This window comes from Myotis daubentonii, chromosome 1 (assembly GCF_963259705.1).
Source record: "Myotis daubentonii chromosome 1, mMyoDau2.1, whole genome shotgun sequence".
NCBI lineage: Eukaryota > Metazoa > Chordata > Mammalia > Chiroptera > Vespertilionidae > Myotis > Myotis daubentonii.
Window position 1 is genome coordinate 85,613,556 of NC_081840.1, and position 14,023 is coordinate 85,627,578.

The window sequence follows — 14,023 nt, forward strand, 5'->3', positions numbered from 1 at the left end:
GCTTCCCCTTGTAAAATACTAGGTATCTTTTTAATTTAAGTCATGGAAATTAAATTAAATTAAACCCTTGCTTTGAAGATCAAAACCAACTCCTCTTAAGGAATACATGAGTTCCTTTCCAACAGTTCTACTTAAAAAAACAAAAACAGCTGTATTGAAATATAATTTACATACTATACAATTCACCCTCTTAAATATATAATTTTTAGTATTTACATTATCTGGGATACAGAGTTGTGCAACCATCACCACAATCAATTTTAGAGTATTACATCACCCCAAAAAGAAACACAATACTCCTTATCATTTCCCTCCCACTTACCTCTCTCCACCTGCTCCAGGCCCTAGGAAGTCAGTAATCTACTTTCTGTCTCTATAAGTTTACCTATTTTTTTAAAATATATTTTATTGATTTTTTTACAGAGAGGAAGGGAGAGAGATAGTTAGAAACATCAATGAGAGAGAAACATTGATCAGCTGCCTCCTGCACACCCCCCAATGGAGATGTGCCCGCAACCAAGGTACATGCCCCTGACCGGAATCGAACCTGGGACCCTTCAGTCCGCAGGCTGACGCTCTATCCACTGAGCCAAACCAGCCAGGGCTATAAGTTTACCTATTCTATGGTTTACCTGTTCTAGACATTTTATATAAATAGATTTGTACCAAGAAGATTAACATGACCCCCACACAAGGATGACATGCAAATTCCTGAATAGAGTTGTACAATATGTGGTCTTTTGTGGCTGGCTTTTTTTTTTTAACCTAACATTTTGAAGATTCATCAGTGTTGTAGCATGTACTAGTATTAGTAATTCTTTCCTTTTTATTGCCAAATAATCTTTCACCTTATGGATATACCACAATTTGCTTATCCACTCTTCAGTTGATGGGCATTGGGTTATTTATACTTTTTGGCTACTGTGAATAATGTTGCTATGAACAGCTGTGAACACATTTTTGTGTGGAATCATCTTTTTCCTTCTCTTGGGTATATACCTAGGACTGGAATTGTTGGATTATATGGTAACTCCATGTATACCATTTTGAATTGGTGCAGCCACTATGGAAAACGGTATGGAGGTTCCTCAAAAAATTAAAACTAGAACTGCCATATCACCCAGCAATCCCACTTCTGAATATATATCCAAAAAAATCCAAAACAGTAATTCAAAAAGATAATATGCACCCCTGTGTTCATTGCAGCATTTCAACAATAGCCAAGATATGGAAGCAACATAAGTGTCCATCAATAGAAGATTGGATAAAGAAGATGTGGCACATATACACAATGCCATATTACTCAGCCAAAAAGAAGAATGAAATCTGTCCAGGGATTGTTGCTCACTGATTAAGTGTCAGCCTGTGAACCAGGTCCTGGTTTGATTCCCCATCAGGGCACATGCCCAGGTTGTGGACTCGATCCCCAGTGATTCTGTCTCATCATTGATGTTTCTGTCTCTCTCTCTCACTCTCTCTTCCTCTCTGAAATCAATAAAAATTTATATATATATATATATATATATTTTATTGATTTTTTACAGAGAGGAAGGGAGAGGGATAGAGAGTTAGAAACATCGATGAGAGAGAAACATCGATCAGCTGCCTCCTACACACCTCCCACTGGAGATGTGCCTGCAACCAAGGTACATGCCCCTGACCGGAATCGAACCTGGGACCCTTCAGTCCGCAGGTCGACGCTCTATCCACTGAGCCAAACCAGTTAGGGCAATAAAAATTTATATATTTTTTAAAAATCAGTTGTCCATAAATGTAAGGGTTTATTTCTGGACTTTCAATTCTGTTCCAATTATTTGTATGTTTATCCTTCTGCCAGTACCACACTGTCTTCCTGACTTTAGCTTTGTAGTTATTTTGAAATAGTCTTTTAAAAGAATCAGTAAAGATGTTTTACTCTGTTACATAGGCCTTCCCCTGCCTTGGTTAGACATTCTTGAGAAGTAGAGGTAGCACAGGATGATTTTTCAAAGTTGTTTTGTTTATTACATTTTGCTTTTATTTTTATTTATTTATTTTTTAAATATATTTTTATTGATTTCAGAGAGGGAGAGGGAGAGATAGAAACATCAATGATGAGAGAGAATCATTGATCGGGCTTCCTTCTACATGCCCCGTACTGAGGATAAAGCCTGCAACCTGGGCATGTGCCCTTGACTGGAATCGATCCCAGGACCCTTCAGTCCACTGGCTGACGCTCTATCCACTGAGCCAAACCAGCTAGGACTCATTTTGCTTTTAAATAAAATTATTAGGAAGGAGCCGAAACCGGTTTGGCTCAGTGGATAGAGCGTCGGCCTGCGGACTGAAGGGTCCCAGGTTCGATTCCGGTCAAGGGCATGTACCTGGGTTGCAGGCACATCCCCAGTGGGAGATGTGCAGGAGGCAGCTGATCGATGTTTCTCTCTCATCGATGTTTCTAACTTTCTCTCTCATCGATGTTTCTAACTTTCTATCTCTCTCCCTTCCTCTCTGTGAAAAATCAATAAAATACATTTTTAAAAAAATAAAAAAATTATTAGGAAGGAATTGTTTCCAACTTGCTTCTTCCTGAGACAGTGAGTGAAATCCATAGTTAGTAATACTGAGTGTCATGAAGCCTGCTTAGGACAAAACTCATGTTAACAAGTTATATCTTCAGTCTAACTCCTTCTCATGCCAGAAGTAGCGTTTGGCAGACTCCTTCATGGGACAGTTATCCAGCCTGTCTTCACTGCCGTGGTGCAGAGGTCTGTGTGTGGTGCCTGGCCGAGCAGCATAGGCATCACCTGGGAACTTGTAAGACAGAACTCTGGACCCACCCCAGTCTGTTGGATTAGAAACCCTGGGCCGAAGCCCAGCAGTCGGTGTTTTAACAAGCTTCGCAGTGATTCTGATGCATGCTTACCGTCTGATTCAGATGCTGGAGCTGGGAAGCTGCCTAGTGGCCTTCGACGCCATAATGCAGCGGTTCTCAACCTGTGGGTCGCGACCCCTTTGGGGGTCGAACGACCCTTTCACAGGGGTCGCCTAAGACCATCGGAAAACACATATATAATTACATATTGTTTTTGTGGTTAATCACTATGCTTTAATTATGTTCAATTTGTAACAATGAAAATACATCCTGCATATCAGATATTTACATTACGATTCATAACAGTAGCAAAATTACAGTTACGAAGTAGCAATGAAAATAATTTTATAGTTGGGGGGTCACCAAAACATGAGGGACTGTATTAAAGGGTTGTGGCATTAGGAAGGTTGAGAACCACTGCCAAAATGTATCTAACTAGGAAGGGATTGGTGGCCTCCAGACTGGAAGAGGGTAAGAGGTTGGGCCATTCCAGATGCTGGCTTGAGGGGACAGAGAGCATTGAGGCTGGCTTTAAAATTCATCTTTGTATTGATTGTTTGGAGAGAGTACTGTCAACCAACAATATACAAAAGAACTTTTCAGCAGCCATAGAAACGTCTGTACTTGTGCCATCCAATGTGGTAGGCGCCAGCTACATGCAGCTTTTAGACACTTAAAATGTGATTAGTGTAAATGAGGAATTTTAATTTTATTTAATTTTAATTTAAATCACCACATGAGGCTAGTGGTTACTATATTGGACAGCGTAACTCTAGCTCAGTGGTCTCAACCTTCTGGCCCTTTAAATACAGTTCCTCATGTTGTAACCCAACCATAAAGTTATTTTCGTTGCTACTTCATAACTGTAATGTTGCTACTGTTATGAATCGTAATGTAAATATCTGATATGCAGGATGGTCTTAGGCGACCCCTGTGAAAGGGTTGTTTGACCGCCAAAGGGGTCGCGACCCACAGGTTGAGAACCTCTGCTCTAGCTACTGCTATATTCAAAGGACCGCTCTGTTAAGACAGGCTGGTTGCAAATCAAACCCTGTGATTCAGGGCTGGCCATGATTAGCCACTTTAAGGGAACACCTACCAAGAAGAATATAATTTCCCAAACTGGCAATGTTTTAAACCTGGGAGACTAAAGAGTGGGTGCAAGCACTATCATTTCTAAGGTTTTTAAAATTATTATTGTTATATTCAGTAACTGAGCATAAATAGCATGTTGCTGAATTGGGCTGTAATTCTAGGGAGAGTCAGTGACCACATAAACCACAGAGGTCTCAGAATTTAATTTAAACCTGGTGATTATATAGGCCTTGGAGGACCTGGGTTTAGGAAGACAGTAGTAGCAAAAAGAAGAGAAAGAGGAGGGAAAAGAGTACTATGGGAAAGAAAATAGAAACTGTCCCACTCATAGAGAATGCCTTGTCATCTAAAATTATTTTTAGGTTTCTGAGTTTTAAACAATCTTTCTGGGACTATTTTTAATCTTAGGGTTTCCAAATCTTAAATTTGGAGATCAGTCTCATGCTGCTGTCTGCGCTGAAAGAAGCATCTCAGCATCACATTTCAAAACAAAAGGCCAACTCAATCTGCGCTAACGGAGGCAGTTTGCAAAAGCTGAGGCTACTGCTGAGGAAGTGGGAACAGGGATGTCAGTGCTGCCAGTGTCAGACTTAAGTCCTTTCAAATAATGGGTTTGGCTCTTTGCTTGTTTCCTCCCTCTATGAATATCTATGTTCATTGAAAAAAATTAAAAATACATACAAGCAAAAGAAAGGGGAGGAGATCATCAGTAAGCCCATCACTTATTGGTAAATGTCCTTTCAGGCTCTTTAAATGTCTATCTAACTCTCTCTCTCTCCCTCTCTCTCTCTCTCTCTCTGTAAATGGTAAGTGCCATGGACAGGAAAACAATTATATATATACTAGAGGCCTGGTGCACGAAATTTGTGTCCCTTAGCCTGGCCTGCGCCTTCTTGCAGTCCGGGAGCCCTCGGGGGATGTCCAACTGACATAGAGGCGGGAGAGGCTCCCGCCACCACTGCTGTGCTTGCCAGCCATGAGCCTGGCTTCTGGCTGAGTGGCACTCCCCTTGTGGGAGCATATTGACCCCCAGGGGGTCCTGTGTTGAGCGTCTGCCCCCTGGTGGTCAGTGCACATCATAGCAACCGGTTGTTCTGCTGTTTGGTCAATTTGCATATTAGCCTTTTATTATATAGGATATATGGGATAATTCTGGATGTAACATACATATAACTTGCTTTTTATTCAACAGTATGTCAGTACATATATATCTGCATCATTATTTGTAGATCTGCTATAATGTTTTTAACTAGCCCCCCTACTTTTCAATAATTTGCTGTTATAAGCATTACCCTGAATATCCTATCATACATTGTTGTGCCATTATCTAATTATTTCCTTAAGATAAACTCCCAGGAGTAAAATTGATGGATTAAAGGGTATATACATTATTAAGGTTTTTTATAAACCTATCAAAAATTGCCTATCATCTGTAAAAGTTGAGTTAGTTTATCCCCTCTATGTTCTAAGGATAACTGTTCTAGTCTATAAAAATGCAGCCCTTTTTTAAAAGAATCACAATCCTAAACTCAGGGCCTTCCAGTCTCACACTTCTGCACCCAGAGCAGCCGCTCCCACTGCTTCCAGATGTGTGGCCAGAGCAGCCCTAACTCTGCTAAGTGCATTCTGTCCTGATGTCTCATTCTCATGCATGCACTCTTTTCTCTTCCAGAGTGAATTAGACGTATCCTTTTTCAAAGCTGTGAGTCAAGCTTTCCACAGTATTTGGCAAAACACAGGCTAGTCTTTATCAGGTAAGTGCCATGGGCAGAAAAACAATTAGGCAGAATCTAGATTCTAGAATCCAGAATGCTAGTCATCAGTGACCAGAACATGAAAGCCAGAGGTACAGCTGCTTTATAGAAACACCCGCCTTTTTTGCAAAGACAATTCTTATTAAGATTTTTGTATATTTCAGACAAGGCAGTTCTGTGGTAGTAGTTATAATAACTGTTATATATTAATTTAACTTCTCTTAAGTATACAGGATAGACCTTTTCAGAATTTAAGTAACACAGGCAGAAAGTGCGTGGTCCTTGTAGAGAGAATGGATTTTCATGGCTCCAGGTATAAATCTCCAGAAATTCCCCACATGGTCAGAATAAGGCTTCAGGGGTGATAAACCAGAGGGTTAAAGAAGTTGACTGGCTCGTCTTCATTTCCTTTTATAGCAGAGAATGCTCTCCTTTTCTTCTCTTCTCCCTTTTGTAGTATTTTTTCTAAATTTATCTTTATTATTGAAAATATTACATATGTCCCTCTTTTTTCCCCATTGACCCCCCCTTAATCCAATACCAGCCTCCCCCCCCCCCACCCAAGGCCTTCCCCACACTATTGTCTGTGTCCATGGTTATGCATATATTCATATAAGTTCTTATGTTAATCTCTCCCTACCTATCCCCCCACCCAGCCTTCCCTCTGAGATGCCACAGTCTGTTCCATGCTTCTATATCTCTGGATGTGTTTTGTTCATCAGTTTGTTTTATTCATTAGATTCTTCTCCCTTTTAAATCAAAGTATTCAGGCCCCAACAACAAGCATGATTTGCGTAGAATGCTGCAGGCCTGCAGACTATGGCAGGAACCCACTAGGTATGTGTGAGTGCTCTGGAGGGAAATTGACTTTCAAAAATTTGCTTACCACTTGACAGCAATAATAAAAGAGTCCTTTGAGAAAACATCAGGCTTAAATCTAAAATAGTGACACTAATTATAACAAATAGATATTAATTATAACATGCTTATGTATATGTTGGTATACATACATTTAGACATGTATGCCCAGAGTCAGGATATTCTGCAGAAATAGCCATCTACCTTTAACTAGTGATAGAAAATGTCATCATGTTGATAAACTTCATTTTCAGGCTGTATTTGAAAGCCTCTTTAAATTAACTGGGAAAATCTACATGCCCTCTAACGGTGAGTGACCTAAATCTAGGACCCCTTTGACTTAGGAGACCCGAGACCTCGCTGTAACCTTCCATTTTAACTCAGCCCTTTAAAGCAATTCAAAATAAATCTCTTCCTCCTTGTACAGGGGAATAAGAAGTTGCCTTTTTACTTCAAGGAAGATAGTGAAAGCTGATAGACACTTCCCTGGGAATACAGAACCCAAGTTCCACTTTTGGTCCCACCACCAGTTAGCTGTGTGTTGGACAAGGCACACAACCTCTCATCTCAAAATGATTGAATTAGACTAGAAGAGCTTTAAAGTCCTCAGCCTTAATATTTGATGTTGCTATGACTCTAGGTAACTGAGCTGAGTTACCTTACACCTGGAACAGGAGAGGAGAGTCCTACAAGGTTAGATATTCAGAGAATTAAAGTGAGTCAGATGTAACAGGATATGTAGTACAGTTGGCCTAGTTGTGTTGATGTGTCTTACATGTTGACTAGATGTTTATTAGAAGTAGAGATGGGTTTGTCTTTGGGTCCCTCTGGTGAATAGCAAAGGTCCATGAATGAGCTCCAGCATTCTTGTTTGAATTTAATTTCCACATTAAGGCACACAATTTGTATCTTTCCCCTCATTTTACTTAGTTTCACTTTTGCCTTCTCTTCCTCTCTGACCTAATTACTTATCTACTGTCCTAAGGAGTTATTTAGGCATATCCATCTGACAGAATAGTAATTTTTCATCTTTTAGAGAAGAAAACTAAATCTCTCAAGTGTATGTCTTTGCTCTAGGTATCATTCATGGGGATCTCCAGTAGTCTAAAAGGAGTAGGCTGCAGGCCAGGCAAGGCCTGGGGCACTGTCTTCTATGACTTTTTTTTTAGCATGTTTTTATTGATTTCAGAGAGGAAGGGAAAGGGAGAGATAGAAACATCATTGATGAGAGAGAATCATTGATCGGCTGCCTCCTGCATGCCCCACACAGGGGATCGAGCCCCCAACCCAGGCATGTGCCCTGATTGGGAATCGAACCTTGACTTCCTGGTTCATAGGTCGACGCTCAATCACTGAGCCACACAGGCCGGGCTTCTATTGACTTTCTTAAAGGTTTTTCACCCTCAGCCATCTGAAAAAAAAATCAAATTAAAAATCTACGACTCTACTCTGTCTCGTCCATAGTTCTTTTTAACTATCAAATGTGCAGGGATTGCCGCTACACACCAGTTTCCTAACAGGAAGACCAGGGAGCCTTGTAGAGATGCGTCCTGTTTCCTGCTCTCAGACCATAGACCAGCGGTTCTCAACCTGTGGGTCGCGACCCCTTTGGGGGTCGAATGACCCTTTCACAGGGGTCGCCTAAGACCATCGGAAAACACATATATAATTACATATTGTTTTTGTGATTAATCACTATGCTTTAATTATGTTCAATTTGTAACAATGAAATTGGGGGTCACCAAAACATGAGGAACTGTATTAAAGGGTCGCGGCATGAGGAAGGTTGAGAACCACTGCCATAGACGCTCTGCATCACTGCTCTGGTCACTAACCAGGAACCTGCTGGAGCAGTAAGCACTGTTGAGGTCTATTTGTACCAGGAAAACTTCCTTAGGTCTTGAAGGGTTGGAAACAAACAACTGATACCATTTCAGTCTGGAGCAGGTTCTTCCAACACTCAGAACACATGATCTTTCTGTTTGCTCAGGCTTACGGAAGCCTTCTTTGTCAACCCAGAGCAACAGACACAATTTAGGCTCAGTTTTATGCAGCAATAGGAGGATGGAAGTCAGAACCTCAGGGAATTCCCAGAAAGTCCATGAGGCCCTGCTTCCTCTATAAGGAAAGTGTGCCCCATTACATACTTTGGTAAACTTATTTAAGATTTCAAATTCCATGAATTAAGATGGTTTTTTGGTCAATAAATAAAAATTTTAAAAAATTTTTGAAGATGGTTTTTAGGAATCAACCGATGAGCTTCCCAAAATGTGCTCCACTCTAGAGCCCCAGGTTTGCTGAATTCTTCAGACAACTTGTAATTCAAAGGAGCTGTCTCTACCCCCTTCTGCTAAATAGTCAAGGGGTGGCACCATGCACAGTGCTGTGTGGGAGATGTCCAGCATCTCGATTCTGCACACCTACTGTATGTGCAAAGGTACAGAAAACCTTTAGCAGCCTTTGGCATTTGGTACCTTTAAAGAGGCTTAAAGACTTGGTTTATTTTAGCCAGAATGGAATGCATCAGTCCTGCCTTTGGACCTGGACATCTAGGGTCTTTTCCTGGGCCCCCATTCTAGCCTTCAGCAGCATCCCTCTCCGTGGGGTGAGGGTGCTTCCCGAGAGCTTTCAGGGCCCCCCATCCATTTCTTGACTATTGTCCAACTACTTGGGCCCCAGAATTTACTGAGTACCCAGACAGCCCAGGACTGCTGCTCGGGCAGGTGCAGGCCTCTTCCCCCACCCCCACCCCCACCCCAGGACTCTGGGCAGGAATGATAGCAGCTGGGATGGTAACTGTGGTAACCCCCACACACTGCATGGGGAGAAAAGCAGGGAACAGGCTGGGTCCCTACTTATATTCTTGTGCCTCCCAAATATAGGGTATGCCTAGAAGCCAGAATGTTTTAATTGAAAAATATCTAAAGAAAAATCTTTAGAACATTAATTATGAGCTGTTTTTATTTTACAAGTCCTTAAAGCCCAAAAGCCTGAGCAGTTAATTCCAGAACCTTACAGCTCATGTGGGTAACGTGAAAGTACCCCGACTCAGGCCCTCTTTATCGAAGTGGAGGGTGGGGGGTAGGAAGGGTCCCCATCCTGCTTGCACTGCCTGTGACTCAGGCAGTTACAGACCGTGGTGCTCCCTGGAGGAACGAACACACCAGGTAGCGGGATTCCTGCGCCTCCAAGATCGGCAGTCAGGCCTGATCACTGCCCATGGTGGGGCATCTCATTCCTTCACTACCGTCCTAAAATCCCAAACACTTGTAGAGATCCAGAAGCCAGAACAGGGCTTCTCCAAGTAGGAGATGATTTCAGCCTAACTTAATGAGAAATCACAAAGTACTTGTTCAACTAGGGGCTATGGAAATACTGGCAAGATGAACAAAGAAATCCCCCAGTGAGCCATTCTACACTGAGGCAGCAGCTTCTAGTGAACTGAATTTTTGTGTTGTCCAGAAAGTTACAATAATTAAGTCATTACAAAAGGATTTCTTTTGAGGTGTGATGGAGCCTACATCAGGAATGACTTGATTATATCAGAAAGGAGTAAAGTGGCTCCCTCTCCCTGAAGGTTACTTTTAGTCAGAGGACTTGAGTGCTTTAAAGTTGGAAAACTTCAGAATCATCAGGTTAAGACCTCACGTTTTAGATGAAGAGGCTGAGGTCCTGAGAGGTTCTGTGACATGCGTCCCAATCCATAGAGCAACTCTAGGACACAGCTGGTATTCTGGGTTTCCAAGGTGCTTGACTCTAGGGCTATAAATTAGATATAAGGTTTTTTAAAAATTCATAATCATCTGGAGTAGATTATGGCAATCTAGTCACTAACAAACTATTTTAAAGTGCCTGTCACCATGCTGTCTTGGTGTTGTCAAAGTTTTTTTTCTGAATTAGGGAAGCCTTAGAGAAACAGTAGTCTTTGGTTGGAGGAGTCAAAATGAAGAAAAATCTTGAGAGTATCTGAATGTCTTGATAAGAGCATGCTCTCCAAAAGTGGGGTTCACATTCAGAGATTGCTAAACATCTCTTCTTTTTGGAAGCATGTAAGTTGAAAGCTGGGCTGGAAGGGGTGAGAGTTGGCCCTGGACTTGAGGGAATGTGTGCAACCCGTGCCGTGTTCAGAAGAGCAGGCAGGCACTGAACCGAGGGCCAGCACCCTCCCAGCAGGTCGCCCAGAGCTGCCATGAGTGGGGAGTCTCAGCATTATGAGCCGTCAGTCCCCAAGAGTCTACTAGGAAAGGGATGTGAATGTTCCAGATTAAATGGCTGACTTCCAGGCTTTGGGGGCTCTCACTAGCCTTAGCCATCTATTTCCTTTAAATGTGTTGCGTCCTTGAGGTGTCATGTCCAACTGCTGCTCTTCCAAAGTCCCTCTGCCTTCCCCCCTTTTTCTCCCCCTGCGTCTGGTTCTGTTTGACTCAGGAATGGTGACAAGTCATGAGAAGCAAAAGTTAGAAAAAAATACAAGACAAATGACAGGCTTATTTGACTCAGCACTGACTTTCATATTTAGGTAATTTTTACAGAAGTCTACATAAACTTTAAAAAAATTACACCTGGATGTTTTGTTGCTCTCAGAGTAGGAATGGGTCTTTAAGGCAAAACTACTTTTAAAAAAAGATATATTCCTGTTCTGTGGCCTAATTAATGAGAGACAATGCTAAGCCATAAGCAAACAGAAGACTATGTTACAGGGAGTGTATCCAAGACTGCAGAACCTTCATGTGGATAGTTTCTACATGGTAGTAGTGGGCTTTCTGTGCAGAATGGGAACACAACAGCCTTTCGCAGGTTATCTAATTTCATGGGAAATTCAAGTATAAATAATGAGAGCAAGTTTTTTCCTATCTTCATGTATTGAAGAACTTCGCCTAGCTAAGAGAGTGAGAGAGAGAGAGAGAGAGAGAGAGAGAATTAAGACCAAAGTCTAGTCAAAAATTTCAGTTCTAGACTGGACTCTGGCTTGGAGTTGTTTCTGAGGTCCCATTTGAATGTATGCTGCTCAGTTTCTCTTAGAAAAGATTAAAGGGTAATTAGGCCACCACAGTGGTGTAAAAACACCGTGTTGAAAGTGTTTTATGATCCAGAGATCAAAATTCCAATGTAGAAACCACAAACAGTTCAATCCCTTTAATTAAAAAATTGATTTCAAGTGGCAGTAGCATTAGTGGGGCCTCAAGATGTTCAACTCCAATCTACATTACATAGAATTCACAAAGGCTTCTGGGTTAGGAAAAAATGAGGCTTTATGAATCTGCTCTTTGGAGCGCTGTTTCCAGCTCATATCAGCTCCAACCTTAGGGTGCCTATGAAGGGAAACACGGTGTATCCAGGAACTTATGTCAGCCAAGTTCAGTATAGCCTGAAGGTAGGACCTTGAAATGATCATCCTCAGCTCACTATATTAATAGACCAGCAGCCTGGGCCTTTCTTGTTTTGTACCATTCCTGTCATGGTTGAAGTGGGTGTGCCCATTTTTTACCATGGGTTTGGCATATAGGGTATTTTTTTTTATTGCTGCTCACCTGGCATTGGCCCAAATGCCATTACTCTTCGCTTCACCAGCGTGCACAAGTGGCTCATAAACCAAATCAAGATGTGACCAACAGCTAGATTATTTTAAAGGAGTCATATGATTCCAGGGGGAAATCAGCCTTCAGGCTGTTGCCTCACATAGGATTTGGTCTGTGGTTTCCCTATATAGTGCCAGAAAGCTGCATGATTATTAGCGGTTTGAGCCAGATACTCAGATAGACAGGCAGTCACATGCCCACAGTACGGTGACCTCACTGAGCAGCTCATGTTTCCTGGATGTTGGGAAATTCGGGCTAGCCGAAGAACCTTGTCCTTGCAATGTGAGGGTGGTGGTTGATAATGATTCAGCAGTGCATTCTAATCTGAATTTCAGAACAGCCAGTTGCTCAAGGGGACATCTGAATTGCTGATCATCTACTTTCCAGAGATGGAAGTCTTCAGAGTAGCTTGATCCTTGAACCAATTCAAATAGATTAAAATTAGATCTTTTTCTGTCTCAAAGAAAATGATCTTGGATGAGTTGGCATTCCCAAAGGCACTAAGGTTTTCATTGCCCTGAGTGAACACAGCAGGGGGTTCTCCGGGCCATTTTACATGCAGCCACCTGTGCTCCCCAACTCTGCCTTTGTAACCTGCTATCATTCCTGCCTTGTCTTGGCTTCTTGTGAGCTCTGGCTTCAGGGTCTGGTAAGCAGAATTGAGTCAAGGGCCGAATATTTCAGTCCCAATTTGGCCATGGACAAAGCAGTCACCTATATAACTGGAAGACATTATTAATAGGTATATCCGAGTAAAGCTTTTTCTTTTTTCTGGGTCACTTAAGGACAGTTCCCATGGGCTTCTGAAAAACAGTTTATTCTGCTGGAGGACTATTTGCACAGAGCTTAATGAGATGTTACCGCAGAGCCTAATAGAAACTTAAAAGTCATTCACAGGGTTGTCTCATTCTCTATAGATGTATGTACTTCACTAAACATATACAATATAGACTTGGGCATCTGGAATTACTGAAAAAAAAATCAGGTGGTAATGATTCATTTTATACAGATTGACTATTTAAATATGAATTTCCTTAGTGCATTTAATCACTTATTTGTTGGAAGTTTGTCCACTGAAACAGTCTGTCAGCGGTTGGGTGTTTTAACAGATCAGGATAATGCTCTTTAAATAGAAATGGAAACTTAGATTCATAAACATTCAGTCATTGTCATCACCTCATTCGTTTCACAAAAGTAAAGTTAGGTACTCAAATGAAGGGTCTTCTGGAGGAAGTATTTGGCTCTTCCCAATCAGGCAAACATCACGGTCTAACAATATTTTCTTCTTCCCCCTGCCCTATACTAACTTTCCAGTAAGAACATCAGTAAACTAAAGTGACTCCATAATTCTCAAATGAGTATTTTTAGAACTGTCCATTTATAAGAGGTACTGTCTTGAAATTCAGAATTTTCATCTACTTGGGAATTGAGTCCGCATTGCCTTGCCTTCGTCATTCATTTCTCCTAATGGTTATTTTTTCTTCAGCCCTGACATAGAAGAGAGTTTAAAATGCAAGGTCATAAAGGCATTTATTATTGGGTGGAGGTTTGAAGGCTGAATGAGGGCATATACTCAGTAGCCTAAGGCCCCTGCTGAGAAATCTGGAAGCAGAGCAGTCAAGGCCAAACTTTGGGCTTGTAAGTCCAGCTCTGGCTATTACTATCTATGTGACTTTGGACAATGGCTTTGAGCCTGTTTGCACCTGTGTAAAATGAGGATAATATGTAACATGTACATCATAGAGTTGTAGAAAAGGCTAAAATAATATGTAAAACAGCCAACACAATGTATGGAACACAATGTGTATTCAGTAAATCATGGCTGTTACTGCTATGCGACATTATTCTTTTTTTTTTTTTAACATATTTTTATTGATTCCAGA

At 41.4% G+C, this 14,023-nt stretch overlaps 1 protein-coding gene, 1 long non-coding RNA gene and 1 other non-coding gene across 10 annotated transcripts in view; 2 read left to right on the forward strand and 1 right to left on the reverse strand.

Annotated features, from left to right (window-relative positions):
- Positions 1 to 14,023, forward strand: part of AP4S1 (adaptor related protein complex 4 subunit sigma 1) — a 78,437-nt gene that overhangs the window by 41,233 nt on the left and 23,181 nt on the right. For 4 of the 8 annotated variants that reach the window (XM_059710078.1, XM_059710088.1, XM_059710071.1 and 1 more), the window contains one exon: positions 5,622 to 5,633. In XM_059710078.1, coding sequence (XP_059566061.1) covers positions 5,622 to 5,633 — 12 coding nt within the window. Of the gene's footprint in view, positions 1 to 5,512; positions 5,704 to 14,023 lie in introns of those variants that run through there. The other 4 variants (XM_059710099.1, XM_059710115.1, XM_059710108.1 and 1 more) reach the window with 2 other exon arrangements.
- Positions 185 to 2,273, reverse strand: LOC132241433 (uncharacterized). The gene is made up of 3 exons (XR_009454503.1): positions 1,721 to 2,273; positions 617 to 1,481; positions 185 to 385 (listed from the first exon to the last, which is right to left on the reverse strand). It is a non-coding gene; the product is annotated as an uncharacterized LOC132241433 (long non-coding RNA).
- On the forward strand, positions 627 to 734 carry LOC132224328 (U6 spliceosomal RNA). Its single transcript, XR_009450650.1, has one exon. It is a non-coding gene; the product is annotated as a U6 spliceosomal RNA (small nuclear RNA).